Source organism: Rattus norvegicus, chromosome 15, assembly GCF_021556685.1.
Source record: "Rattus norvegicus strain SHRSP/BbbUtx chromosome 15, alternate assembly SHRSP_T2T, whole genome shotgun sequence".
In the NCBI taxonomy this organism is placed as follows: domain Eukaryota; kingdom Metazoa; phylum Chordata; class Mammalia; order Rodentia; family Muridae; genus Rattus; species Rattus norvegicus.
The window spans coordinates 100,629,058-100,656,873 of record NC_141548.1 but is presented as its reverse complement, the minus strand read 5'-3'; the positions used below and the strand labels follow the sequence as shown (position 1 = coordinate 100,656,873).

The following is a 27,816-nucleotide window of genomic DNA, read 5'->3' as shown; positions in this document are numbered from 1 at the left end:
GTCTAACAACTCGGTGAGCTCTGAGCACTGTCTCTATTGCCTGGCCAGGGACGTCATGAGCTGAAGTAGCACACCAACATGACAGCTCAAAGGAGCCCTATGGGGAGTAATGGTATTTAATCAATGACCTTGGCTTAGGCGATTGCCACACTGGGCTAATAAAGTCTCAGTAGGCTGTGGAAAGAAAGCACAGGCATGCTTATAGCCCTGGGGGAGGGGGCGTGGGGCATGTCTGGGACCTCCTTGTCCTTGTCACCAAACATCAGAATCCTCCTCTTTCCCCATCCTTCCTTCCAGTCTTCCCAGTCTGATAGCCCCATGGTGCTGGGCAGGAATAGCCTGGTGGTGCGTGGACTTCAGCAGCAAGGGCGGTATTGCTACTAACATGGTGTGCTGTGGGATGATAAACAGGGCACATGCCTGTCAGGAGAAACCTGTAATGTAGCCACGAGGTTGTGCGAGCTCATTCACAGCCAACACAACACCACTGTGGTATTTATTTCTAGGTATCATCAAGATCGTAACATGGGATGGAGCCTCACTAGTCAGTGGGGTGCCCTGTGTTTCATGGAGTGTGGGGAATGGAGGTTAAAACCTTACCTCCGTGCTCCACAGACTTGGCTCTGGGTGCCTCCTCCCTGAGCAGGGTAGCTTCCTCAGAGCTCAGGATGTGGACAAGAACCTCTGGGAGTGTTAGCGCACATATGGGAATGAACGACACGGCTGCTACCAGTTTGAGGGTTGCCTACCTTATCTGCAGTGGAGCCTACAAGGGAGACCATGAGTTCCAATGTAGACTCTCTCCTTCCTTTACACTTGCTCTTAGCAGGCAGAGAACACACCGTCTGCTTTCACTCAGAGAATGCACCTCCTCAGGGAAGGGTGTCTTGCTTCCAGATCTACCAACTTTGTCACCTTGAGGACGCCAATGTTCAGCTGTTAGGGACTTGGGCCAGACATTTAGCTTTTCTGTGCTTTAGCTTCCTCGTCAAATCAGAATAATAATAGTCAACCCCCCTTTATTTAAACAATATTCCACTTTTACACTTATTTATTTATTTATTGGTTGATTGATTGGTGGATTGATTGAGACAAGGTCTCCATATGTATTACTTGTTAGCTTGGGTTTATTATGTTGATCAGGTGTATTAGAATTCTAAAGAGACAGAGAATTTATAGGATGAATATCTATATCTATATCTATATATCTTTCTAAATACATACACACATATATACATACATACATCATATGAGTGTTTGTGTGTGTGTGTGTGTGTGTGTGTGTGTGTGTGTGTGTGTGATCTAGATCCAACAATGGCTGCCTACCAAGGGCAAATAATACTGCAGCTGTTCAGTCCACGAGGCTGCCTATCAGTGTTGGTCTCAGGCTCTTAGGCTAACGAATGAATAGGCTTGCCATCAAGATCAAGCAGGCAGTGAGAGCTTCCTTCTTCCATGTGCCTTACATAGGCTGACAGAAGAAGGCATGGCCCAGATTAAAGGTGGGTCTTCCTACCTTAAAAGATCTACGTTAAAGGTCTGTCTTCACATCTCAGACGATCTGGATTGAATGTAGGTCTTCCCACTTCAGAGGATTTAACAAAGAGAAAAAAAAATTTCTCATGTCCCAGGTGAGCCCAGCAACTTGGGTTTCAGTTAATTCCAGCTGCCTATCTGATAACCAAGCTATCATATTGTTACTTCAAACTCAAGGAGATCCTCCTGTCTCTGCTACCTACGTGCTGGGATTACAGACGAGCACATCATACCTGGTAATCGTTGTATTCGTAGATGAATTAACTGACATATGGAGAGCACTTAGCACCATTCCTGGGCATCACTGCTATCTCCCAGTGTTGCTAATACTATATTCTAGCAGGTGTTATGATTTTCTCTTTGATGAGAGGGAACATATCTCACCGAATTACATATCTTCCTAAACAAATATCCAAGTGCAGGGCTCTGAACAATTCAACATATTTGTGACGAATTTCCACATCATATCTTACTTAATACCACAAACTCCAGAAGAAATTTCTGTCTCTACTCTGTGGAGCATGCAAATGTACTGATTTATACCCAATTAATCCTTTCAAGAAAACCTACAGGACTAGGTGATTTGCAGAAGGATGTCCTGGGCTTCCCATGGAGGGCTGAATGTCTTAATTAAATGGTGATTTTTATATGCTGGGTATCAGCAAATAGTATTCTTTATGTCCCATTTTGCTCTCTCCTGAACACATCAGTTCTGGTGATAAGAGAAACACCACAAGGGCTTTGTCATTCCAATGTAGGGATTCAATGGGAAATGTTGCCAGTGGCTTTTTAGAAATGGCAACTGAGTGGCCACAGTAGTAAAGTGCATTTTCCTGAGTTGTGGACTCAGCTGGAAAACATAGTCCTGCCATTTCCTTGCATTTTGTCTGCCTCTTTGAAGGTGGAAGGAGGGAAGTTGGGAGGTCACCGGAATGCCTAGGAAATGACTGGCACCATCTGATGCAAATGTCATGTATCATGTACGCTACATCAAGACAGGAGAACAACGATACGTATGGCCTAGTCAGAAACACAGGTCAATCCTGCATGTGACTTAGAAGAAGAAAGAGAGGGAGGAATCGAGGAAGGAAGAAAATGCCTATGATTGGTTTGATCTTGCTAAGATTGGTAAATAGAAATAAAAAAAAAAAAACAAAAACAAAAAACAGGGCTCAAATTATCCTCTCTACGGCAGCAAATGGAATCAAATCACAACAGTGGGGAAGCGCCAGTTGCTGGGAGCTTTGTTCACGGACATACCTGGCAAAATAGCCTTGATGCAGAAAGGCCAGTCCCCTGGGGCCAGGTTCTAAGTGCTGTCCATTTTAGCATGAAAGCAAGCTCACGTTTGGTGCCAAGCATTTGTGGGTCAGCGATTGATAGTATACCGGATGATGCCAGAGTTCGCTTTGGACTCAAGATTATAATTCCAAATGTTTTCAACACAACAGACAGGCAGGGTGAACTCCGGGGTTAGTTTTGACTAATATTACCTAATGTGTCTCAGCTGGAAAAATATCTGGAAAAACTATGAGCTGTCATATGCACTTGGGTATAGTGTGATCTTGCAAATGAGCGTTATTAAGCCTTGAGAAGAGATTATAATTTATCATTTAAGCTAAAAAAAAAAAACAGTAGCGGGTAAAGGATACCTGTCAAACATTATACTGGGGCAGAAGTAGAGAACTGTCTGGGAAGGTCTGAGACTCATTGGCTTCTGACTTATACCTTATGAGTAGAAATACTCACTCAATGTATCAACGTTCTTGATACCTTTGTTTATATAGACGCCTTCATTTAAGAATATTCTTAGAATTAATGATGTATTACTATTAAAATAGTGGTTAACTACAGTGAGGAGCATGTGCTTTTTACCCAGTGGTTCCTGGGCACCCATGACATAGCACCTCCATTAAGGTGAGCAGAGAAGTGAGAGTTTCAGACATGCTTGTTAAGGGGATCTTGAGATACGGTATCTGTTTAATGTTCGGTATGCAGAAGAGCCCAGGGACATCTCAGAAATATAAAAGTCAATGCAGTTTGCTCTATTTGGAAGCAGTTAGTCCTTGGACAGGTAATATTATTTTTTTCCCCAATCTTATTTGTGTAGTGGTGACATGAATTCTGAGGTACTCTACGTGTATTCATTGTCATTCTTTATTTTAATTGTTTCCTGGCAGTTGATTTAATTGATATGTAAAAAAGAGATAAAATATTCTGTATGTTGAGCGTTTTTGTTAGCATCATTCTAGAAGCATGGATACTAAACGAGCGGTCAACAACAAATATGGAACACAGGCTACGGCAATCCCTAAGAAAACACAGAGAGGGGGCACCGGTAGATTTTTATAAACTATTTTAATACAAGATTAATAGCAATTTTCTATCCAAATCAGAAGTGAAAAAGAAAATCTTAACCCAAATAATAGTCATTTGACAGTCACGTAAAGTTTTAGGTTTGATCGGTGCACACATTTCTCCTGCATATGTGTTCTGTATATGCACACAGAGACTGCACTGTGGTACCCTCCTTAAGGTGTTACTCATGAAGTAAGTCCTTCTTACAAGGCAACACCAAAGACTTCAGTATCCCCTCCACTGTCAGTGAAGTCCCAAGCATGCCCGTGCTAAGCTGGGTCTGGGCTATGGCAAATTATGACATAGCAAGTCTCCAGAATGCGTACAAATCAATACTCTATTTGTATACTTTGGCCTAAAACCAAGCACTGGCTAATATCGTCACCAAGGAGGAACTCACTGAAGATTGATAAGCGATGGACTCCATTGCTCTTCAGGTAGCAAGGCTCTCAATTTTGTTTTGAATTTAAATGTCTGGTAGTGACTGTAAGTCAATGAGTATGGGCGTGAGTATCTGCAAGCTTTTGGAGAAGTCAAATGCTGCGTTTGCCAACATTTGAAACCTAAAGTCAAACCACCTGGTACTCAGCCTTGCAGAGAGGTGAGAAAAGATTCACAAGCCAGGGTTTCACTGAGTTCTACTCCTCCTTGAGGATTTAAAGTTGGTGCTTAGCTTGTAGCCGAAAGGTGTGTGTAATGGCAAGAAGAATTAAGGAAGGCTAATGTCTACAGCAGGGAATGTAAACTAAGTTTCATGGATCTGCGTCCGACGACATGCTCAATGAGTTTGATCCAAAGAATGCTCCTTTTGAAACTACTACTGCTCGCCAATGGATAGAGTTTTTCAGTGTAGACAAAGTACTTTCTCTCCCTTACGTTTGAAGCAGGTGACTTATGTCACCTTCCTCCCTGGGTAAGGGAATCAGAATTTCTAGTGCTACAGTCGGTGACGGCTGTAATCAAAGTGCCCACTTGGCCTTCACTGCAGTGACAGAAAGCTGTCTTGTGGCTGCCAATCCAGGACTACAGGGCTCTTGTTCATAAATTTGCAGTTCGTTCTTCTCTGCTGAAGACATTAGCCTCCACTTAGCCTTTGTTGTGACATATACAGAGTATAATAAACATCGATTACAGACTGGTATTTCTGTTAGAAAAATACATATTAAAACCGAGGAACATGTAAATAGAGGCACTTCGATAAGCTAAGAGTTTGCAGTTATGAGCGTCACCCACCCGTTCCCAGTGTCCAATGTTGGGGGTCCCTTTCCTCTCTACTCATAACACAAGTCGTGATGTGATTACAGATTTTAGGGGACGACGTCTTCACAAACGAGGGCAGGCCAGGGATGATGAGGAAAGATCGAGACATCTCCTATCACTACGCTGGGATGAGAAACTTAATCTGGGAGGAGGATCCCAAGGTACCGAAAAGGGGTAACTGTGCTAAAAGGCTTAGGGGGGACAGAAAAAAAGAAACCTTTAACGTCAAATCGGTCTAAAAGCCTTAAGATGGGCGATGACAATGACCAGGAAGGGCAAGTGAAACATTTTGACCGTGTCTGTGTAAAATGACTAACGATGTGGCTTTGTCAGTTGGCCCTCATTTCAGCTCTGCCTGCTTCATGGGCATCACTGTATCTTGTCAGTAGTCATACCCTTGAGAATACAGGTGCTGCATCAAAGAAAACAGGCCTTTCTATGTTGTTTGTGTGATGGGCGTGCACAGAACATGGGCTCACATTCATTAATGTAATGCGTTGTCATGTAAACCCTCTTGCACGGTAAGAAACAAGACCTCCTGATTTCTTTTATAGAAGATAATGCGGAAATATTTTAAGAAGGAAGTTGGAGCTTAAAGCCATAAAAAGAAGTCATTATTCAAATATCCTGGAGATTCGGCATCGGCTTAGTTTGTATTGCACCATAATTATTGGGAAAAATAAACACAATACTGATTTCTGAACATACGACGTACCACCTAACATGAATGGCTGCTCCTTCACGGAGATGTGTTACATGTAACTGGGGATTAGAAGCTGAAGTGGGGTCCTCAGCTGGATGGTTTTCTGAAGGGCTGCCATTCTGAACTGGATTAGGTGTCGCATGGATGCAAATGGAAGATACCACAGAGTCTCTCAGAATCCTGCATTGCTTCTTACTCCATTAGGCATAAAGTGGTGACAGATGCTATACGTTCTGTCTTTCAAAAGTGCTCAAGTATCCTTAATACGAGTGCATGTGTTCTACCTAGACACGATGATTAAATCTATAACTAAATGTTAATTTCGGTGAGAGCAGAGATAGAAAAATATCAAATATCATTTATGTGTCAATACTGTCGATGAGTCAGTCAAAGTGTGATTGGCATGCGGTATGCTGTGGTGTCTTAAGATACTTCTTTTCCCTATCCCAGATGCATCATAAAAGCAAAAAAATAAAAATAAAAACAAAAAGGGAAGAAAGAAGAACATGGTTAGCCAACTGTCTTCATACAACCCCAGTTTGGTGTAATCTGCTTCTCTCTGTCAGGGGAAGCATTGGGCCTGGCTTGGTGGACAGGTTAGGCAGTGGCTCTAAAAATGGCCCCTTGGTTTAGGCCATTCAGTTATAGTACCCAGTAGAAGTCCTAGGCCAAAGGTGCTGTACACGAGAGCAATGCTTTTTCATGAGTAACATTGTTTGCACACACACGTTCTTTCACCAGTAACGTCTTGCACACCAGGCTTGTCCCATGAGCTCAGGACAGTTTGCAGCACCAGGGGCAAAGCAAACTCGTGTGAACAGGGTGTGCCCTGGCAAACTTGTCATCAGTGGACAGTTAGATACATAAAAAGTTCTCCTTCTTGGTTCTTGGTGCTCAAAGATCACTAAGGAGTCTGTTTTCTGAGCAGCACAGAACAAGAGGAGGTGGTTGACAAAAACAGTTCTGTTACAAAGAGGTGTCAACCCTGAGCTTGGAATTAAGAAGTTAAAATCTGTGATTTATATATATATATATATAGATATAAAAATAGATGATCATACTAAGACTAAAAAAGTGAAAAGAATCTCCATGACGATACTATATATAGTGTTTTCTTTCTCTCTCTTTTTTTTGTCTTGACTTTTGTTGTTGTTATTGTTGTGAGTTGTTTTTATAAGAGAATGCCCTTGTGATGCTGAAACCAATTGACACAAAGAGTCAATAACAAAACCTTATGTGTGGAGATAATTGTCACATCAGTAGGAGAACCCTTATCTGGGGAGGGGGAGTCTGGAACACGGGAGCTGAGACATCTAGTTCATGTCAGTCTGGCGGAGAAAGAAGAGACTGTACCATGGAAGATGGTTTCTTTTTCTTTCTTTTTTTTTTAGTCAAGACCTAGGAGAGTGGAGACTGGATGGGGGCATCCGTGAAAAACTGAAGACAATCAGTGTCAATTGGGTACAACTGACAGACATTAGGGGACAGAAAATGCTGCTCTCAGTGAGTGGTGGGGTCAGGCAGGTGGACGAGAGGTGTTGAGTTGCAATAAGATTATACAAAGACATAATCCTAAATTTACTTCAGTATCTACGAATCGGTTTGGTTAGAGGCCAAGACAACAGTGTATTCCCACTACATAAAAATGGTACACTTTCTCCTCAGAAGCATTTTGTAAACCTCACTTGTCACAGAAAAGCTCACCCCAGGAGTTGGCTGTCAGTGCCAAACCTGATAGGATGAAAGTTCCTTTATTATTTTCTCTCCTTCCTTTCCTTGTTGAGAATGCATTTGTCTTGGGGTTTGGCCTGATTTGAAATGGAAAATCATTTTCTTCCTATTTTAAATGGGTTGTTAAAAATATCCCCCCCCCCCAAAAAAAAAACCCTCACGATGTGAAATTCCTTTAATTTTGCAGCATAAAAGCAAATGACGGTAAGAAAAAAATCTCTTGGTACGAAAGATTTGAGTAAGAATTCTCTCTGGAATACACGAGGTCCCCACGGATAGCTGAAGGAAAGAGAAGCAGACCACCTGGTACCCGGTACTCTTTGGGAAAACAAAAAGGGAGGCAGATCGCAAGACTGCTCTCTTGTCATAGAAAACGGCGAGTTTTGTGGCGTGGTCCATTGTCCGAGAGTGTAAGAAAAGAAGGGTGTTGGCCACAGAAGAGCTAAAACGCAGTTTCGTTTGACCAAAGCCCACGATTATCTGTTGAGTCTCTGCAGGGCCAAGACGACGCAGACCAGAGACCAGGAGATCAAGGAGGAGCTGAGCTTTGAGGCCGAAGATTCCTCTTCTCGGCGGTCCGGGTCCACTGCAGGGGCTTCGGTGGTGACAAACTCGAACTCCGTGGGGCACACATCATCCATGCAGCCACTGCCACTGCCTGAGCCACTGGATTCATCACCTGGTGGGGGCAGATTGACAAGGAAAGTTAGAACGGTTATCTGGGAAGAGCGACAAACAGCATCACGACTCCTGGGATTGGATGGGAGGATCGCTCCATCACAGCGTTGCCGATCTGCCTCAGAGATTGGTTCTTCCCCGGGCAGGTTGGTGATGGACCAGAAACTGAGATGTGATACAGTATTCATTGGTATCTGCTCAGGGTAAACTTGTAACGTGTGCCTTCTCAACTACAGTAACATTAGACACATCTGCTGACTAGTATTTAAATGACTAAGAAATCGTGCTCTGGAGCTGGAGATGTGGCTTAGCGGCTGAGAGCAGTACTGCTCTTGTCCTGGACCTCAGTTCATTCCCCAGGATCAACACCGGGCAGCTCACATCCACCTGAAACTCCGCTCTTGGAGATCTGGCATCTTCTTCTGGCCTCTCTCAGTACCCACGCCCCGCAGGTGCCCATAAACTAGCTCGCTCTCTCTCTCTCTCTCTCTCTCTCTCTCTCTCTCTCTCTCTCTCTCTCTCTCTCTCACACACACACACACACACACACACACACACACACACACACTCTCTCTTTCTCTCTCACACACACATACTCTCTTACATACATTCTCTCTCTCTCTCTCTCTCTCTCTCTCATATTTCTGTCTTTAAAAGGCAATTCTGTTCTTTGCTCCTTTGTACTTCAGTGTTGCTGTTTTAAGATCTCATGCTTTTTAGAAGCAATTTTTGGTTTCTCTTTGTTTTGGGAACCCAGGCTCCAAGACCCATGACCTTCTTTTCTCCTGTCACTGTCTCCAGAGTGCTGGGGTTAAAGGTGTATGTAACTCACCATTTTAAAAAAAATCTTTAAAGGGCCATTTATAGTAAGACAGAAAACAAATGCAAACAGTGAGGGCAGGACAGCAGAGACAGCGGCAGGACGCTGCAGAAGGCACACACTGTCACTGGGCTTGGCCTCCTTCCCACCATGCCCCCATGTTCTGGTCCTAACAGCAAGCAGGGACTCTTTTCAACCAGCCTCTCTCTCTAAGACATGAGTGAGTAAGCTACATCCTGTTGCTTAGTTCCCTATGGCCCCCAAATGTAAAAAACAGATTCTATATTTTTTTAATGTTTGGAATAATCGAATGGCGGAGCCTATCATGCAACTGTAAGAACTCTTCACGTGAGGTTCAGGCTGACAGTTTGATTATAACGCAGGTTATAACGCAGTTGGTCTACCTCTAGGGGTGTATGGCAGTTTTCATGTTCCTAAGATACACTAGAGTAGCTGAGACAGAGTCTTTGTGGCCCTGATGTTTTTATTACCTGCCCCATGACAGAGCATGCCTGTCATTCCCTGTTTGATTCAATGCCCACACCTTATCCGAGGGTGCCTCCCTCCCCTCCTGCCTGCCATGCCTCCGGGCTTGCCTAATTATCATGTTTCATTGTTTCCTCCATGTTTGATGACATTTTCAACCAACTACGGAGAAAAAAAAATAATTCTAGAAAGTTTCAAGAAGCAGTGTGAATTTGTCACACATTAAGTGGAACCCCTGTGAACGGCTTGCCCGTGAGCAGGCCCTGCCAAAGCTTGCTTCTGTGTCACGGCTCCCAGTTTCTCTCTTGCACCACATAACATGTAGCTCTACTATGACTGTATCTATGTCAAGATGTACGCACTTATTCCATGAAGATGCAGCATAAGGATGTATTGTATTAGGTATAATTCGCAGGTTATTGCGTGTCTATGGGATATGGGAGATGTGTACAGGTTGCACGCAATTTTACATCAAGGAGCTGAGCAACTCTGGCTTCGGGTATCTGCACAGGGTCTCATAAGAGCTCCTTCCACCCTGAGAGAGACCACTTAGCCCGCTACCTGAAGGCTCTCCCCAGTACCTGGACTTGTAATGTTTATTTGCTTGCTTGCTTGTTTACTATCCATCCTCTCTTAGAATATAAACTTTTTTTAAAGAGTAGATAGGGTCTTTGCCTAGACTGTTCCTTTCCAAGGGGTCATTGATCTCTGATGTGCAGCAGACATCAATATATCCTGTCAAATCAATCAACAGGCCTTGAGCAATTGACTCAACCTCTATCAGCTTCTATGGTTGGTAAAATTTGCCTTGCAGGCTATGCATAGAGACAATTTGACAAAAGATAGGGGCAAGAGCATTGCTGCTAAGGACGCCACGTGGAAAATATTTGCTCCTTCCAGAAATGGTGGCGCGACACTGAAGCTGCCACTACTAATGTGAGTGGACAGGAGTGAATCACTTCGGCAAGCGTCCTTCTCCTCACCTGTAAGGATAAAAGTAACCTGGCTTCTCAGAACTGTTCTGGGGGAGAAGTGAGACAGTGTATATGAAAAGATTCAGGAAGTGGTGACTTTTATACCGAGGAGGGTTACTGTTCTCATCTGCTCAGTGAGTTCAACTAACATTCCTCAATGCTTGCCCTGCTGTTGGGTCTCGCTGTTCCTGAGACACAGTGCCATTTTGGATTCAGACAGTAGGGTAGGGATTCTTATACTTTCCCCGGAGTAAGAAAGAACATTCAGCACTGTTTTTCCCGCCCCCTAAATGGAACATCTAAATACCAGATAAGATCATTTGAATACATTATACCAGGTTCTTAGCATTTCTGTGCCTTATCTCTATTGGCCTTTACAAGGAGAAAAACGCCCATTAATTAAATTCAGAGATAGCAGAATTGCAAAGGGAATTGTTCTGAGCACGGGTATCATGAGCAAAGAGTAATATAACCTTTACAAAGATATTATTAGAGTGACTTAGAATATTAAAACTTTGGGAAGCAAACAGTGACGAGAGGTTTTGGCTCTGAAAAACAGTGCCCCAAATCTTTTCGAAAGGGAATCACCAATTCAGGTGTTATGGGAGTAGCATGGGCAACTTAAAAAAAAAAATTGTTGCAAGCTATAAAGTTAGCGATGGCTATGACATGTGACAGTTTTTCACAGCTAGGCACTGTCTTAAAACAGCCACATTTGGTGTTCAGGTTAGATCCAAGGGATGCTCTTCACTGCCCTTGTTTTTTGCTTTCTTTTGAGAGAAGCAACTGAGAAAGGCTGCTTCCTCCTTGACATCCCCTGAGTTTTGCAGAATGGTGTCTCTTCAGACTAGAGAAGAAAGAAGGGCAATAGAGCCACCGTCGGATGGATAGTCCTTACAGAACTTCAGTATTCATCTGAAGAGTTACACTCCACGTCAGACAGTGCATTGTCACGTGGAGAAGGTGGGATGTATGAGGTGAGAAACAGGAGCAAGCGGTGAAGGCTGAAAGCTGATGTCACAGTCTCTTCTGAAGAGGAAGGGAGAGCCCTAGCTAAAGCAAGAAGAAATAATGGGATGAAGCCGGGAAGTCTGATGGTGGCAGAGTCCATTCTGGTGGTAAATTAGTCTGTACTGAGAAAATTAATTCTTGAGTTCTTTAAACTGGAGGAAAACACTGAACACTTTCTGTAGGGGACAGCTCGGTAGGGCTGTGGCAGGGCTGAGATGTCTTAATGTCTGCTGCCTGTAACTTGTGCCTTTCCATCTCATTAACCAAGTACACAGGCATCTTCAGCGTCAGGGAGCAACTTAAGGATCATTGGCAGCTTTACAACGGATGCTCAAGCATTCTCTTCCTGTCAATTCTCCTGGGTTACACACTTAAGAGAAAACAAACACACCCACGAAGAAATCCTACAAAACTGCTTGCCTCTGTATCTATGCGTCTTGGAGCCACTCAGGCAAACCCCAAATATACTTCTCTTCATTTCAGTGTTCACTGGTGAGAGACCACGGAATCACTTCCAGTGTTTTTGTGATCCCCCACGGAAACAATCATGTGTAATATTACTTTAGCGGTTTACTATTTCTCTAATACTTCAGGTATAAATGTTTATGGTTTGTGTCTGTGTACAACTCAGCAGGGAGGACAATGGTGTGCTGAACCTGCTTACCACCCTCAAGACCCTGATTTAGCTTTTCCATAAGTTACCTCGGAAGAGCCTCCAATAGCTAGCTAGACCTCGGAGTTACCTAGGAGGCCCCTAGCTAGAACCTCTTACCACCTCTTGTCTCTCACATCTGTATATATATATGTATATGTATATGTATATGTATATGTATATGTATATGTATATGTATATGTATATGTATATGTATATGTATATGTATATGTATTCCAGGGCTTCCCCTTCCACTGGTGATCTTACTAGGATATTCATTGCTACCTATGAGGTCAGAGTCCAGGGTCAGTCCATGTATAGTCTTTGGGTAGTGGCTTAGTCCCTGGAGTCTCTCACATCTTTAGTATTCTAAGGCATTTAATAATGACTTTGTAGTGGAGGGATTTGAGTCTCAAAAAAGTATAGATTCTTCCCTACTTACAGTCAGGTCACATCCCAACAAAGTCATTCATTTTAAAATGTTGCAATTCCAAGCAAATTCAAAATATGAAACTTGTACAGCATCGTAGCCTAACACAGCATCCATCGATGCTGCTGTTTGCCCCTGTGTTTTTGGGACTTCATTGGAGTTTGCTGATTTGAGTCTCCTATCAAGAATCATGAGAGAACACCATACCGTACGATAGCTGAAGAAGAGCTCCAAATTCAAACTTGGAAGTGCTGTTTCTATTGTAAGCATGTGATCTTTTGTAAAGATAACTTCTTGTACAATGTATGAAAGCTTTATGTGTCACTAGAAAAGCCTATGGTCAATGAGCCGAGACGGGATTAGAAGGCGGGACATCCGGCAGAGAGGATTCTGGGAGATAGTCAGGTGCAGGAGATTTGCCCCAGACACAGAATGATGGTAGCATGAAAGTGAAAACCAGGTAACCAGCCATGTGGCATGGCTTAGACTAGAATAAATAAGTCATGAACCAGTTGGGAAGCAAGCAAAGCTTTTGACCTAGGCATTTATTCATGATATATTAAGTCCCAGAGTCGTTATTTCTACAAACAAAGATGATGGGTGGGAAAGCATGAGGTTAAAGATGGCTTTAACTAAATATGATGCCCAACACAGGACATAGAGTCCAAGCCCAGAACAGAAGGTTCAGGAGTGAGGCTAAAAGTGACAGGCATGGAGCCAGTCCAGAAGTCGGGCAGCTGTGTGCTAGCTAGACAGGAGGCCTGGCCCTTTAAGAAAAAAAGTGGGGAAACCATGGAGAGTCTGACTGTGGAAGTGCAGGTCCCTTATACACACACACACACACACACACACACACACACACCCCACCCCGAAAAGGTGCAGAATGGCTGGCTGCTGGAACAAGTGGAGGCCGGTGACTGGGAAATCGGGACCTCAGGCATGGTCGACAGGTGAAATGAATCCCAAGAACTGTGGCATGAAATGGGCCTGGGGAAAAGCCACTGGGAAGGAGTCGCTCTAGCCAAAGAATGAGAAAGGCATAGGAAACCGCAGAGAGGCCATGCCAAATGCAGCCTTTAACAAGAGTCCCTACTAATAGAAAAGCCAGCCAGTGGGGAGAAAGGAGGCCTATGAAAGGCAGACAGTGAGTGGGAATACATGCCCGCCTGCCACAGGACTTCCCAGCAACTTCTCAGTGCTTGGTGAACAAAATGCAGCATGTAAAAGTGCTACCCAGAACTGGGGCAGGTAGGTGTGACTTCCAGCCTGTGAGGTCCGAAAGGTTGGCCGCGGCCAGCAGAAGGTGGGACCGGTGGGGTAGCCTTGTGAACGTGATCATGGACACATGCTGGCCTCAGGAGACTGCAAACATCAGAGGCCTCGGGAGACTGCGAACATACGGAAGTTGAGAAGGAAGATGCTGGAGCTGCGGTGGGACTGAGAGGCCCAAACTGGACTGGTGCAGCATGATGTTTGAAAACAATTTGTGTATCTTCTTTAAGAGAGATCATAATAAAGCAGGCTTAGATAAGGAAAGGAAGAGGGAATGCTAGGTTACAGGTCCCAGAACTGAGGGTAGAGGATTCTTTAGATCAGAATAAGAAACCTTTGAAGGAGTCCAATCTGGAACCTACAATAACATCAGAGAGAGGAGTTCTAGATTCGAGAAATTCACGGGGTTATCGAGAATTCGAATGGCAACCCATAGAGGTACAATATGTTGAGTAGAGGAATTAGAGAAAGAATTGAAGGAGCTGAAGGGTCTTGCAACCCCATAAGAACAGCGATAACAACCAACCAGAGCTCCTAGGGACTAAACCACCATCCAAAAACTGCACATAGACAGACCCATGGCTCCAGCTGCATATGAAGCAGAGGACAGCCTTGTTGGGCACCAATGGGAGGAGAAGCCCTCGGTCCTACCAAGGTTGGAACTCCTAGTGTAGGGGAATGTCAGGGCTGGGAGGGGGGAGGGGTGACTTCGTGAGTGGAGGAAAGGGGATAACATTTGAAATGTAAATAAAACATATCCAGTAAAAAAAAGAATCCAGATTCTACTGATTGATGCTGCCTTAGAACGATGTCATATAGTCCATTATGCATTTCATTTTGTAGAGTTTGGAGAAGTAAGATATGTACATTGTGTTGATGCATGTTCAGAATTCCAGTGGACTTTTGCCTTGAATTCTGAGAAAAGATGAATCTGAGGTCTCTCATGTATTAGTGATGGTCACCATCTTGGAAATGCCTTTACAGATTAAAACTAATAGTGCTTCAACATATGTGATCATTAAAGTACAGCCATAGTTTAGACATTATAGCCTGAAACTCATTGCAGATATAGCTTAGGTTCCTACAGGTCAAGCAATTATGAAAAGATACAATAAGACTTCAAAGGAAATGGTCATAGAACAGAAGGGGGTGGAGGCAGATGTGAGATCTCCCGGAAGTAGATTAAACAGTGATTGGTTGCCTTTTAAATTTGTTGGATGTTATTGAGAGAGATAACACAGCTCCTGAAGTGCACTGGAGGGTTAGAAAGGGCAGATGAATCAGATCAGCCTGTATATGTAAGAATCTCAGAATGGAGGGCAAAAAAATATGTTGTGTGGAGGAGGAGTTGCATTTGTTTCAACAGGAAAAGAAAAGCTGTATACTGTATCCAAATTGTTGGAAATGGGATTTGACTGGAGGAGATCCCCCTGAGGGTCTGTCTTCAGACAGAAAGAAGAAAAAATAAAGAGAAAGAACAAGACAAGCAAAGTGTATGCTGAGCCTCCGACGTGGGAATACCTCTGAGACCGGCTGAGACATGAAAATGTCTCCAGCCAGAACTTCAGCTAAGCACAGCCAGTAAATCTTGTTGGCTACAGATTTCTCAAGACTTATCATGCCATCCTTTTCAATGGCATAGATAGAGCATTAAATTAAAGTTGGGCTGTGCAATCTGAACTAACTTTTAAAGAAAGACAGATGCCTTACCGGCTTGAACAGAGAGCAGAGAATCACCTCTAACTGAACTGTGCACACCGCACATTCCACGGTTGTGTCGGCATGGGAATGTGTGGTACCTTTTAAAAGTTTATATGTTCCCAGAGGAAAAACAACCAGAAAAGCAGCCCTGACAAGATTCACCTTGAGGATGCTGAAAAAGATGCTGGGATACTGAAACATATTTATTTCCATCCTACTTGGTCCAACATCACACTGCCTTCAAAGCTGTCTCATCAAAACCTGCTTCCAGGACAGCTTCAAAGAGAGCTGCTGACTCCACTTGTTGAAGCATCACAGACTGCTCCAGTCAAGAATTCAGTCAAGTCCTGGACCTTCTCAACATGCAGAGACTGGACAACAAATGACACAGCTGTCGTTCTTAAGACTGGCCAAATCTCAGGTTCTTAGTCCCCTCAAAGGAAAAAGTTACCCCCGAGATAGCAAGAAACCATTTCAGAGAACTATGCCCCACCCCCAAGAGGTGGGATGGATGGATTTTGGTCCTCCAATGTATGGGGGATGTTTGCTGTCATTTAAGGGAGATGGTTACAAGTTGTTATGGCATCGGACAGGGCAGAAACAAAATTAGGGAGGTTAGATTCACGGTTTTATTTATTTATTTATTTATTTATTTATTTATTTATTTATCTTTTCTTTTCTTATTGGTTATTTTATTTATTTATGTTGTCCTTTTCCTGGTCTCCCCTCAGTGAGCCCCCTATTCTTAAAAATGCAATGTTAAGTTCTAGTCCTTTTGAAAATTGCTATTACAAACTGTTTAGGATAACTAAGAAATACAAGTTAATAGTTAATCAAACTTATGGTCATGTTAGTATTATTCTAATTCATTACAGAAGTGTTTCCTAGGTTGAACAGGTAGTAAATAGCTGGAAGCAAGCCACATGCACTTATCCAATATACTGTAGACAGACAGATGGACGTCAGAAACCCCAGACACCCACAGAATACGGCATTTAAAGATGTTTGATTGATAAAAGGCCTTTTTTTTTTTGACAATGAGACAGGTCTGCTTCTGGAAGTGCCTCAATTCCACTTCAAGGAAGATGGTGGTCATTGAAGGACGTCAATATGGAGTTTGCGTTATATGTGCCAAACTACCCACTGGGAAAGAAACTGCCCTCGCTTCAGCTCCTGTCCAAACTGGCAAATGGGATGCAGGGAAGTCAACTGCCAAGCTTTGCCAAGACAGGGTGGGTTGGTTCCCGAGAGGGATCTTCCTCCCTCAGAAGTGAAGGGGAGGGTGCACAGGGAGAAGTGTGTGTGTGTGTGTGTGTGTGTGTGTGTGTGTGTGTGTGTAGGGGGGAACTGGGAGGAGAGGGGGTTGTGAATGGATGTAAAGCAAATAAATAAATAATAAATAAATAAATGGAAAAAATAAGGCTGATAACACGTGAGAAAGAATGACATTTAAGGCTGACCTCTTGTCTATATATACTAAATGGATATGATTCTCTCTCTCTCTCTCTCTCTCTCTCTCTCTCTCACACACACACACACACACACACACACACACACACGCACACACACACACACACACACACACACACACACACAGCCCATTTATTGGGACCAATCATGATGTCAGGTAACATGTACATTGGGAGGCTCAGACTGGGAAAGCATCATGATTAAGGAAGAGTGACATGTAATCAACAATTCATTGCTTTTGGAGAAAAAAACTTAAGAGTGCACTGTTGCAGGGCCCTTTAACCGTGGGGCTCACTGGTCTTTGTGAGGGCTTCCTTACTTGTGTCTTGGAAGTTGACGTCATTGCCATTGTACGCATTCTTCAGTTTGTTGGTCATCACTCGGAGAGCCATGATCTGCTGTCTGATGAAAGTGTCTGGCCGCGTGATGTCCACCTCCACCTCAGGGTTGTTGATTTGGTTGGTCAGCCCATCATTCATGATCTCAGGCAAGTATCTGTAGGGAAGAGAGGAAGACATGGGTCAGGGTGATGCTGCGGCGACCTCAGAGCCAAATGCTGCCCTGCTATCTCAGAATGGGAAGCCAAATCACCTGGCGAATGAAAACAGCAGTGAAAGCCTGAGAAAATGAGCCAAACAGTAAATGTTCTGAGATGGAGCGCAGCCAGAAGGGCTTCAGACTCATCAGTGAGTTCTGATGTAGGTCTATCTATAAGTAAGTGCTAAATGGTATGGAAGGGTCATCGTTTCTGCAGATGAGAGAACTACCTTCCCCCTTCTCCATCCAAAGACCGTTGAAGCTCTAGTCAGGACTGTGATAGGTTCCAAGTACAAAGATTCTTCTGGATATTAAAAAAAAAGTCTTTCAGATGTTTTACGAGGAGTCAGTGAAGGCTTATGCCTTTGACACGTCTATAATGTTTTTTGTTTTATATTTTGGCAGTGCTGGGAATCGAACCAGGGTCTTGTGCATGCTAGCCAAGAGCTCTACCGTTGAGGGGCACTTGTATCATAGACTTTAATTTTGTAGTATCATCTTGGGTCTAATTTTAGAGGCATGCCAACATTCAGTAAAAGAGGCTAATATCTAGTAATATTTAATTCTTCTTGTTTAATATTCCTTTTGTGACTCAACATCTTGTCTAATGTCACCCAGATGGTTCTATACAAAGGGAATAAAGAGACCAGGAGTGTGTTCGTAGGGCCTGTGAGTACTTATGCTTGTGATCTATCAACTCTATACGGATGTCAGGAAACTCCTCTCACATACTTTTTTCTTCCCCCGCATTTCTCTTTGGAGTATAGATGGTTACGGTGGCTCACACACACTTTTAACAGGCCCTTCCTTTCATCTCTACTGCATCCTGCACGCTGTCTGGCTAACCTTCCTAAAACATCACTCTCCTGTCTCTCCTCCATGTAAATGCTTTGGAGGGCAGTGGTTGATGTCAAAGGAACACTCTTTGTCGGGAGCTATGCTGTAAAATTCCAGTCCACCAGTCCATCTATCAGAGAGGTGTGCCTTTCTACCATGGTATGAAGTAGAGAGCCAGATCCAAGCGATGGCAAGCACATGTGAAGTCTGGTAAATGGCAAAACGGAGCTCTGTGAGATGCTCAAGCCAATCAATTGGACCCAGGATGGGGGTGGGGATACTGTAACTCATATTCAGGTGTCACAAAGAGTTAACGATCTGGGGTCTGCAACTGGCATCTGAATATATGCATGTTAGTGTGTGTGTGTTTGTGTGTGTGTGTTTGTGTGTGTGTGTGTGTGTGATTATGTGTATGAGTGTGTGTGTGATATTGTGTGTGTGTGTGTGTGTGTGTGTGTGTGTGTGTGTGTATGTATACACTTTGCAGAATGAACTTGAATGAATGTCAAAAATTTAGAGAACACTCAAGTGCTGTCTCCTGCAGGTCTGACCACTAACTTGCTGGTAGTGAGGAAGTCCCGTCTACACTGGGAGAAACCAGAGGTGACTGTGTTATGAGAGTAGGTGAGGAAGCCAGGCACCTTTCCCTCAGCACGGTGCTCTACAGGGCTTTGTTTGTTTGTTTGCTTTTGTTATTGTTTATTTTTTCTGGTCCATAAATGACTTAGATCTGAAATATATTTAAACAAGACCCTCATATTCTTCTAAAACTGTTCCAGCTTTCAGGAATCTACCCACCCTTTTATGGGGTGGCTAGGCATGGCTGGGCATTCTAGGCTCTGTACGAACCACATCTCCAGGTTGAGGAACTAAGTTGGCACTGATGCCCAGCCTCAGCTCTGCGGTTGCCAGGCTATGAGAGTTGCGCCAATGGGGTTTCCTGTTGTCCTGTTTCTTATTTTTATTTAGGAATTTTCAAAGTGTTCAGCAGTAGAGCTGTAATGAACCTCTGTAGCTAATCTGAATACCATTCTCTATGTTCCTACAAAGGTGCCATCTATGTCTGTGTCCTGGTAAGAAACACATCGCACACCAGAGGGACAATAAGGACAATTCAGTGGGCAGAGTATTTACAAGGGCACCAAGGAAACTGTGCAAGGTGACAACAACAGAAGGAACCCCTAGAGGCAAGGGATAGGCACGTGGCCAGAATGCGCCACAGTGGAAGCGATAGCCAGACACCAGAGGGCACTAGAGGGCACCAGAGGGCTCAAGACATCCTGACAGGGAGGGAGCTAGTCCTTATTGGCTGAGCCTAACAGGAAGCTGACAGATGGGGAATTCAGAGATCTGGCTTGTAGAGGTGGCCCTCTAAGGCACAAGCCAGAGGCCAGGGTGGAGGCACAGAGAACCTCTGAGGGGACAGCAAAGGCTTTTTGACGTAGAATTTTTCTCTGCTGGATCTTGCTCCATAGCAAAGGCTGTCCTCAAACTTGAGCTTATCTTTCCTCCGACCCCTGACTGCGGAGATCACAGGAGTGGAGCACGTGTCTCGCTGTGAGCTGTGAGTGTGCTGTTACCAGTGCTGACTGTGGTCCATGAGCCCTCAGGCTGGAGGCTCTGACTAGTCTAGGACTATTTGTCCACTTCTGGTACCGCTGTGGGTGGAGAGCTGAGAAAACGCCCTCCATCTAGTCATCCCCACGTTTAGAATTCTGTACTGCCTTTTTGCTTATAATTCTTCCTCTTTCTTACAGTTGCTTTTCAAGTGCCAGAAGCCGAAGACTACAGCATCTGCAAGAAGGACCATGTGGTAGGAGTGTCCACACACAGTAGGAGTGTCCACACACAGTAGGAGTGACACTTGGGGTGGCAGGCAGGAATCCAGTGCTGTGCAGGACATATTTGCAAAGGAGTTGGTTTATCTAATTCAAGTCAGGGGTCTGCAGAATAAGCTGTGTATTTCTACCCGTATTTTGAACAAAACCGATTTTTGAAAGAAATAAAAGCAAAACTCAGAGTGCATGGCGAATTCTTCTCAGTGAAGCTTCAAGTTATGTCTGCCCTAAAAGTTATCCTAAAAGGAAAACAATTAAATCCAAGTACTCATATATCTTTATTTTTGCAATAAAGCATAAACTTCTATTATTCTTTTTAAAAGGAAGTATCTATTATATATGAGTACACTGCAGCTATCTTCAGACACACCAGAAGAGGGCATCAGATCTCATTACAGATGGTTGTGAGCCACCACGTGGTTGCTGGGATTTGAACTCAAGACCTCTAAAAGAGCAGGCAGTGCTCTTAACGGCTGAGCCCATATCTCACTCACTCCTTTTAATACATCTGGAGTATAAGCGAGTTCTTGTTGGCCTCTGAGATGGTCCTCCCGATGTAGCCTTTCCCACACAGCGTTAAACTGGCTGCTACTGACACGGCCCATGATTGCCAGATTCCTGGAGTTCAGTTATGATGATGGCCCACCGGAATACATGGCAAGCACAAGCCATCAGCCGCTGACATGGTTTGAGGGGCTAAGGTGATGGCAGGGGTTCTTGATGGCCTGTATCTGGTTATTATTCCTGCAGCTGTGCACAGGCTGAGTCAGAGGGGCTCTGTCTCTCTTGCACTGCTTAGCTAGCCAAGTCTCGTTTATCAGAAGCTTCTGCAATAGCTTACATGGGAATGCTGCCCCTGGGAGTCTGAACATCTAGCATCAATAAGACTGCCAAGCGAACCCAGTGTCTCACTGTGCTTGGTGATGCTCAGCCACTTACAATCAAAACAAGGAGCGATGCGCTCGTGCCCCCCCCAGAACGTTTTCTCCTCTTGGTGTTTTCCAAGGGTGACTTCAGAAACTTAAACATAAAACAGCTGGAAAATAAAACGGCTATTTTTGCCAGTGCAGACGCAGATGCCGATGGGTATTGGTAGGAGACCGCTGTATAGTTGGACGGGGATGTGAATGGGCATGGAACAGGATGTGAAGAAATCTCAAATTCGGCAAGGACAGACCAGTCATTGAACCTAGAGGGCCCTTCCTTTGTCTAGCTTGAACGCAAGTCATCTGAGTGACAGCATCTCCCATCTCTGGGGACATAGATAAGAGTGTTGGCACCGACCGCCCAGGTTGCAAGGCCTGGTGCATGTGCACTGGGAATGGGAAGAACTTAGATTTTAGGACAGCTTGGAGTGCCAAATATGGGTGTCGCCCCTGCCAATTCATGTTGTGGTGTGGCAAGTGGGTGGCACCCAAGGACAGCCAACCATAGGCTCACTTTGTTTGGCTTCTGCATGCAAGAGCATGGCCAGGAGCTGAACTTGGACGGTTTCGCAGAATTATTTTTCTTCACATCTAATTTAATGTCGTTGATGAAGGGTTTCTTGGTTACAACCAAGCATAGCTTATGAGTGTGGGAGGGTGCCCATGAGAAGTTAGGGGGCACTGAAGGAGAACGTGTTCGACATTGTGGGAGGGTGGGGGGGTTACACATTGTGTGTCAGGAAACTCGCTGGCACAGCTGACAGCTTCTGTAACCTAAGAAACATTATTAGCAAACCCCTCTTTATACACCTTTCCCGGTGGCTAACCACTGTGCTTGCCATCCACTCCTCATGGCCGAATTGGGGTTTTCAGAAAGTCCTGAGTGCTCTGTAAACGTGCTTGCTGGGAGGAGAAGTGTGTCAGCCTCTGGGTGTGCTCTACTGCTCACCAGCACCCTCCTGTTAGTCGTCATGTGAGTAGCTACACGGGCGAGGAAGGAATGCTGACCTTTGAGTTTGGGATTCATTAGTTACTAAGAGTTGTAGCAGAGGGGACCCAAGAAGAAAGCTGAGAGGTAGCGAGGAATCACTGTGGGAGCTGTGTTGGGCACTATGCTAAAATACCCAAGAAAACCAAGCACGAGAAGGGAAGGCTGCTCTTGGCTCCCTGGTGGAGAAATTCCTATCCACGCTCATCCGTTGCTTTGGGTCTGAGGTGAGGAGGGGGCAGAAGACCACAGAGGGGGATGCATGGCTGGCCCAGGGAAGGTGCTCTCCTCATGATAGCCAGGATGCACGAACTGAAAAGAAAGTGACTGGGGACAGGGTGTTTCCATTAAGCGTCTGTCTCTGGTGTCTCTTTTCCTCTATGTTCCACCCTACCCCTCTCTACCATCTTTCAACGACACCATCAAGCTGACTCCTGATCCAGTCAGTTCTGTGAGCTTCACTTGAGCATTGCATGGGGAACAACATTTTAACACGTAAGACTTTTGGATAGGGGTGAGGATGACTATCGAGGCAGACAATGAAGCTGAGTCAGAATTGGGGTGCCCAAGTGCTGGCCTGGGGTTCAAGTGCCTGCTACTCCTGACTGACAGTACCCTGGGCACTGTTAGAGGAGGGAGACAAAGCCAATTTCACTCACTCGTTACCATAAATGAGCTCTGTGGGATGCACATCTCCATGGAAATTTCTAGTACAGGCTACACATTCCTTCATTCTCAGCACGTTCAAAAGCCTTCCCGAGGTAAGGAGATACACGGTGTACAGAGACCCGGAATTTATGCGCAGTTCCAAATTTTGAATGTCTCCAGTTTTTCCCCCTCCTGCAACCCATTTGTTAGCAAACCATCATCAAATCTGAAATACGGCCAATTACAGTCCCCATTTCTCCCACTTAGTGCCACACTAATGCATTTTTCTACAGAAATCCTAATGCATTTGATTGCAGGATGTAGGTCCAGACCCCACTGGGAACATTACATAATATGCAGTATGTTCACCATGGTAATTTTCTCAAATCGAAAAAAAAAAAAAACACCCAAAACCCCCTGAATTTTCAAAAGACATATGGTCTCAAGGGTTTCGCATAAGGGGTTGTAAGCCCGTGATATCCGGGGCCTCCATTTGCAGCTTTATTTAAATATATATTTAAACTTTATCACATTAGGATGGCTAGTATTGAAAACAACAAACAAAGAAGAACAGGTAGTGGCGAGGTCACAGAGAACCGGAACCCTGAGCACTGGCTCCGGGGCAATAACATGGTTCAGCCTCTGTGATGGACAGCATGGCGGTTCCTCAAAATATACCCACCGCTACCCTATCACCCAGCAGCCCCACCGGAGACTTACATACAAGGGAGCTAAAAGCAAAGGTTTAAGCAGATACTTATGCCTTTGTTTGTAGCGCAACATCATTCACAACAGAGCAAATGTTACAATCACACAAGTAGGCATTCATGGGTAGACTAATGGATACAAAGGAAACTAAAAGCTCACACACAATGGAAGTACTCTGGGGAACAGAAACTCCCACACATGGTGTAACAAATGATAAACCTCAAAGACTGCAGGCTAAGTGACAGAAGTCAGGCAGGGACACTAAATGATTTCACGTCTATGAGCTACCCCTGACAGCTTGCTCTCCCATTGGCCCACCAGGGAACGCCTCTGACCCTCTTCTAGTGAAGCAGCAGAACGCAACAGTGCCACATTTGACAGCTGCCAGTTTTCTCCTTAGATTTCTCACCTTCCCAATGTGTTCCTCTGGCTGGGTATAGATGGACTATTTTACAGTTCTTTAAAGTACGGCTCAATGTTTCTGGGCATCTTTTGCCATAAGGCTAAAGCAGCAGCATCCTGTAGGGCCTGCCAACTCACTCTCTTCACAGAGCTCCCATCCCAGACATCATTCCATCTGCTCAGACTTACCCAGACACAGCTCACAGGGGCTGGCAAGGCTGACTGACCTGTTTTCTAGATTGTTCTACTTCTACTTCTTACAAGTTACTGTGCCTGCCTATTGGTCTTGGGAAGGATTTCCTTGGGGGATTTAGTGCTTCTGGGAGGACTAGATCCTTTGAAACACCATGGTGGCTTCCTGTAAGAACTGTCTCCAATGGGTCAAATTAGTCTATGTTCCTTAGCCAGGTCCTTAGTTACCTCCTCCCAGAAAGTGTTTTGTCTGTGTGTGTGTGTGTGTGTGTGTGTGTGTGTGTGTGTGTGCGTTGTTGGATGTCCTGGGACTAGTTCTGTAGGCCAGGATGGTCTCACCCACAGAAATACACCTGCCTTTGGCTTCTGAGTGTTGCTCTTAAAGGTATGAACCACCACAGCCAGGCACCCAGAAGGTGTTTTAAGGAAAGGACACACTGTCAGCGATGCATTAACCTGTAGGGAGCAAAACTGATCTTTGCTAGTTCTATAGTTCTATGGGGTGAGGGAAGAGTCTGGCAATGATAGACAATAGGACTCTACATAGCCCCAGATAACCGACATCCAATCAGACAGCCTATGTGCAGGTGGGGCTTGAGTTTCAGACTGCATCCTTTATCTGTAGCCTGCCCTGCCCTTCTTTTTTTGGATAACGGGTCCTGAGAAAGAGAAAGCAACCTTACAGGAAGTCTCTGGTCACTCTGTTTATTGCAGCCATGTCCTGAGAGAGCAGAATTCTGTTGTCTGAGAGCCCAGGTAAGCCAAGAGCCAGAGTGAACAGTAGCGAGTTTGCTTCTTGTACTGTCTGTGGCTGGGCAGAGCGCTGCCACACGCATCCTACCCGTAGAAGAGTTTTATTTCCCTTTAAGCCCTTTAAGTCAGCCTGTGCTTGGCTGACTCCCACCCCATCACTCTTCCCTAACTCCTGCACAGACAGCTCATTCGGACACAGGTTGCCCAGACAGTGCTTCTCAGGCGTGACAAATGGCTGCGCGTGTCCTCCTAGGGTCTCCAGGTTCACCCGAGGACCTTTAGAAGGCCTAGATTTGTAACCTGCTCCCTGAGTCTTTAATTTTTTTCCCTTTGGCTTTCTAGATTATTATCGATTTCCCCTGTAACTTACTAGCTTCCTTTCAGTTCCTATTTGTCTGGGTTGAGTCAGAATGTTCGTCTCTCGTCTCCCATCCACCCCTAGAAGTTGCTTAGGGCAGTGAAAAGTGAGAGGCATACAAGTTCCACCTGTCGGCTCACTTCCTGCTGGTTGTTGAAGGTGAGCCCTGAACTTCTTCTCTCAAGACACAGACTCTGACAGGAATGCTAAGGGAAGGTCTGGATGTGCTTCTTTGTATCAGTGGTGTGGGCTTCTGAGCACGGGCTGCTGGGAACTAGACGTTCAGTGTGGTTTTGAGTCTAGTACTCAACGTAATTTGGAGGTTGGGACTTTTGGAAGTGATTCTCTGAGATAGGCGCAGAGAGCCAAAGTTTGGTTCTCTGCAAGAGCAGCAAGCACTCTTAACCTCTTAGTCAGCCATCTTTCCAATAGTTTGAAGTATTCCTTGATTGGGAGTCCTTACTCAGAACCACTGCCTGTGTGGATCCTACATCGGCAGTAACTGCCTGGCCTGGGGGCTTGTTAGAAACGCTGATCCTCACTCAGGTCTTGTTTATAGTTCCATTTCTGTGGCTGTGATAAAAATACCCTGACAAAAAAGAAACCGAGGAGAGTAAGGGTTTATCCAGCTGACAGACCCCGGTTATAATAATCTAGGAAAGTCAGGGCAGAACTCAGTAGCAAGGCACACCACATCCACAGCCAAAAGCAGAAGAAAATGGATGCATGAACCCTTGCTTGTTTTCTTGCTATCCATCATCAGTCTTCTCTTATATGGTTCTAAGGAATCATCCTGTCCACAGTGGGTTGGGTCTTCCTATGTCAATTAACAATCAAGACAATCCCTCACAGACAAGCCTACAAGTCAACATGATGTAGAGAATCCCTCACCTGAGACTCTCTTCCCATAGAACTTGAGGTAGTGTCAAATGAACAACAAACACTAACCTGCCAAGGACCATTGCAAACTCACAGCCTTGCATAGCTCAGGTTCTCTAACAAAGATGCCATTAAATGCATGGCTCAGGTTGGAGAAACTGTGTGAGCAATATTGGTTTCTCACAGCTCTGGGGGAATGGGGCATCCAAGGCAAACATTCTCCAGTGATGTCACTTTCTAGTTTGCAGATGGCTAAATTATTGCTCTATCCTCATTTGAGGCAAGGGAGAGAAGAAAGAGATACCATCATGTTCTCTCTCTCTCTCTCTCTCTCTCTCTCTCTCTCTCTCTTTTCCTCTCTCTCTCTCTCTCTCTCTCTCTCTCTCTCTCTCTCTCTCTCTCTCTCCCTCTGTCACTCCCCTATCCTATCACAAAGGTACTAATCAGACTCTACTTCATGAACAAGTTATCTTCCAAAGACCCCCACCTCTAAATACCAACACATTGGGAATATTGGGATGGATGGGTGGGCGAACCTAACATGAATTTTGAGGGGAAGCAAACCTTCCGTTTACAACACAACCAAGCCGAATCTATTATGCAAGATTTCCAAAAGTAAAGCCAACAGGCCACCAAAGCCTGAGGAGCACCATCCTAGGGTTTATGAACAATTTTTGTAGACACTTCTTACCAATCTTCTCAGTGTCCCAGGAGGTGGACAGAAGCAGAAAGGTTCGTGTGGCTACCCTAGCCTTTCCATCAGAATGGAGATCCAAATGCCAGTAGGGCAGTGGGTAACACCTGCAACCTGTCAAGGAGAAGGGTCTCTTCTATCCTGCTTCCTGCTTCAGGGGAGAGCAATAGTGCAGTGGGGAGGACTTCAGGGAGAGGCAATGGCTTAGCAAAGCCACTGCATACATATCCTTGACTATGGTCTCAACTCCACAGACCACAAGGCCGCTCCTACGAGACTGATCTACGAGCAGGCATCACGAGAGCATCAGTTCAGCAGGTGCCATTAAGTTAATAACTGCTCTTTGGAAAAATAAGACACTCACAGTCATAAATGGACATGCCCACTTAGGAATCATTTTGATTTCAGAAACATTAAAATCGGAAACAGGCACATTTCTGGGTCAAAGAAGTATGATGAGATTGGGAGAAAAATGGAAGTTGGAGGCCATGTGTGATCAAATGCACAAGACACTAAATGGTGAGAACAGAAAGATGTGTCTGAAGGGGTCTGCTGAGTAAAACGCAGAGAGGAGGAAGCAGCCGGCTTATCAGAGACTGGTATTCCGCATTTGCTGTATAAACTCCACGACACCCTATCCATGCTAATGGGCGCAGGTGTTCTGTCTGTTAATGTGCGCTGAGAGATATATTTCTTCATAACAAACGTTCACATGGTTGACAAGAATAACCTTTTCCTTCATCTTTGTTTTGCAACTGATCATTAAATACAACATTAAACATTAAACATTAAAAAAAAGTCTGCCATCTTCAAATTCATACTTTGAAAGTGGGAGAACAGGTTTTGTATTACATATGGAGTCTGAACTATTACTATGTGTTTAATCAACATATAAAACTGTACAAAACTATAGTGACCCACGAGACATTCGGATACATGTATACTTCTGCAATGCTCAGATCACGTTAAGTGTA

The 27,816-nt window shown here is 44.6% G+C and overlaps 1 protein-coding gene across 1 annotated transcript in view; it reads right to left on the bottom strand.

Annotated features, from left to right (window-relative positions):
* Nucleotides 1-3,875: 3,875 nt before the first annotated feature.
* Gpc6 (glypican 6) overlaps nucleotides 3,876-27,816 on the bottom strand; it is a 999,201-nt gene continuing 975,260 nt past the window's right edge. Inside the window, 2 exon segments of the mRNA NM_001427433.1 lie at nucleotides 3,876-8,267; nucleotides 17,402-17,577. Coding sequence (NP_001414362.1) covers nucleotides 8,065-8,267; nucleotides 17,402-17,577 — 379 coding nt within the window. The 3' untranslated portion in view covers nucleotides 3,876-8,064.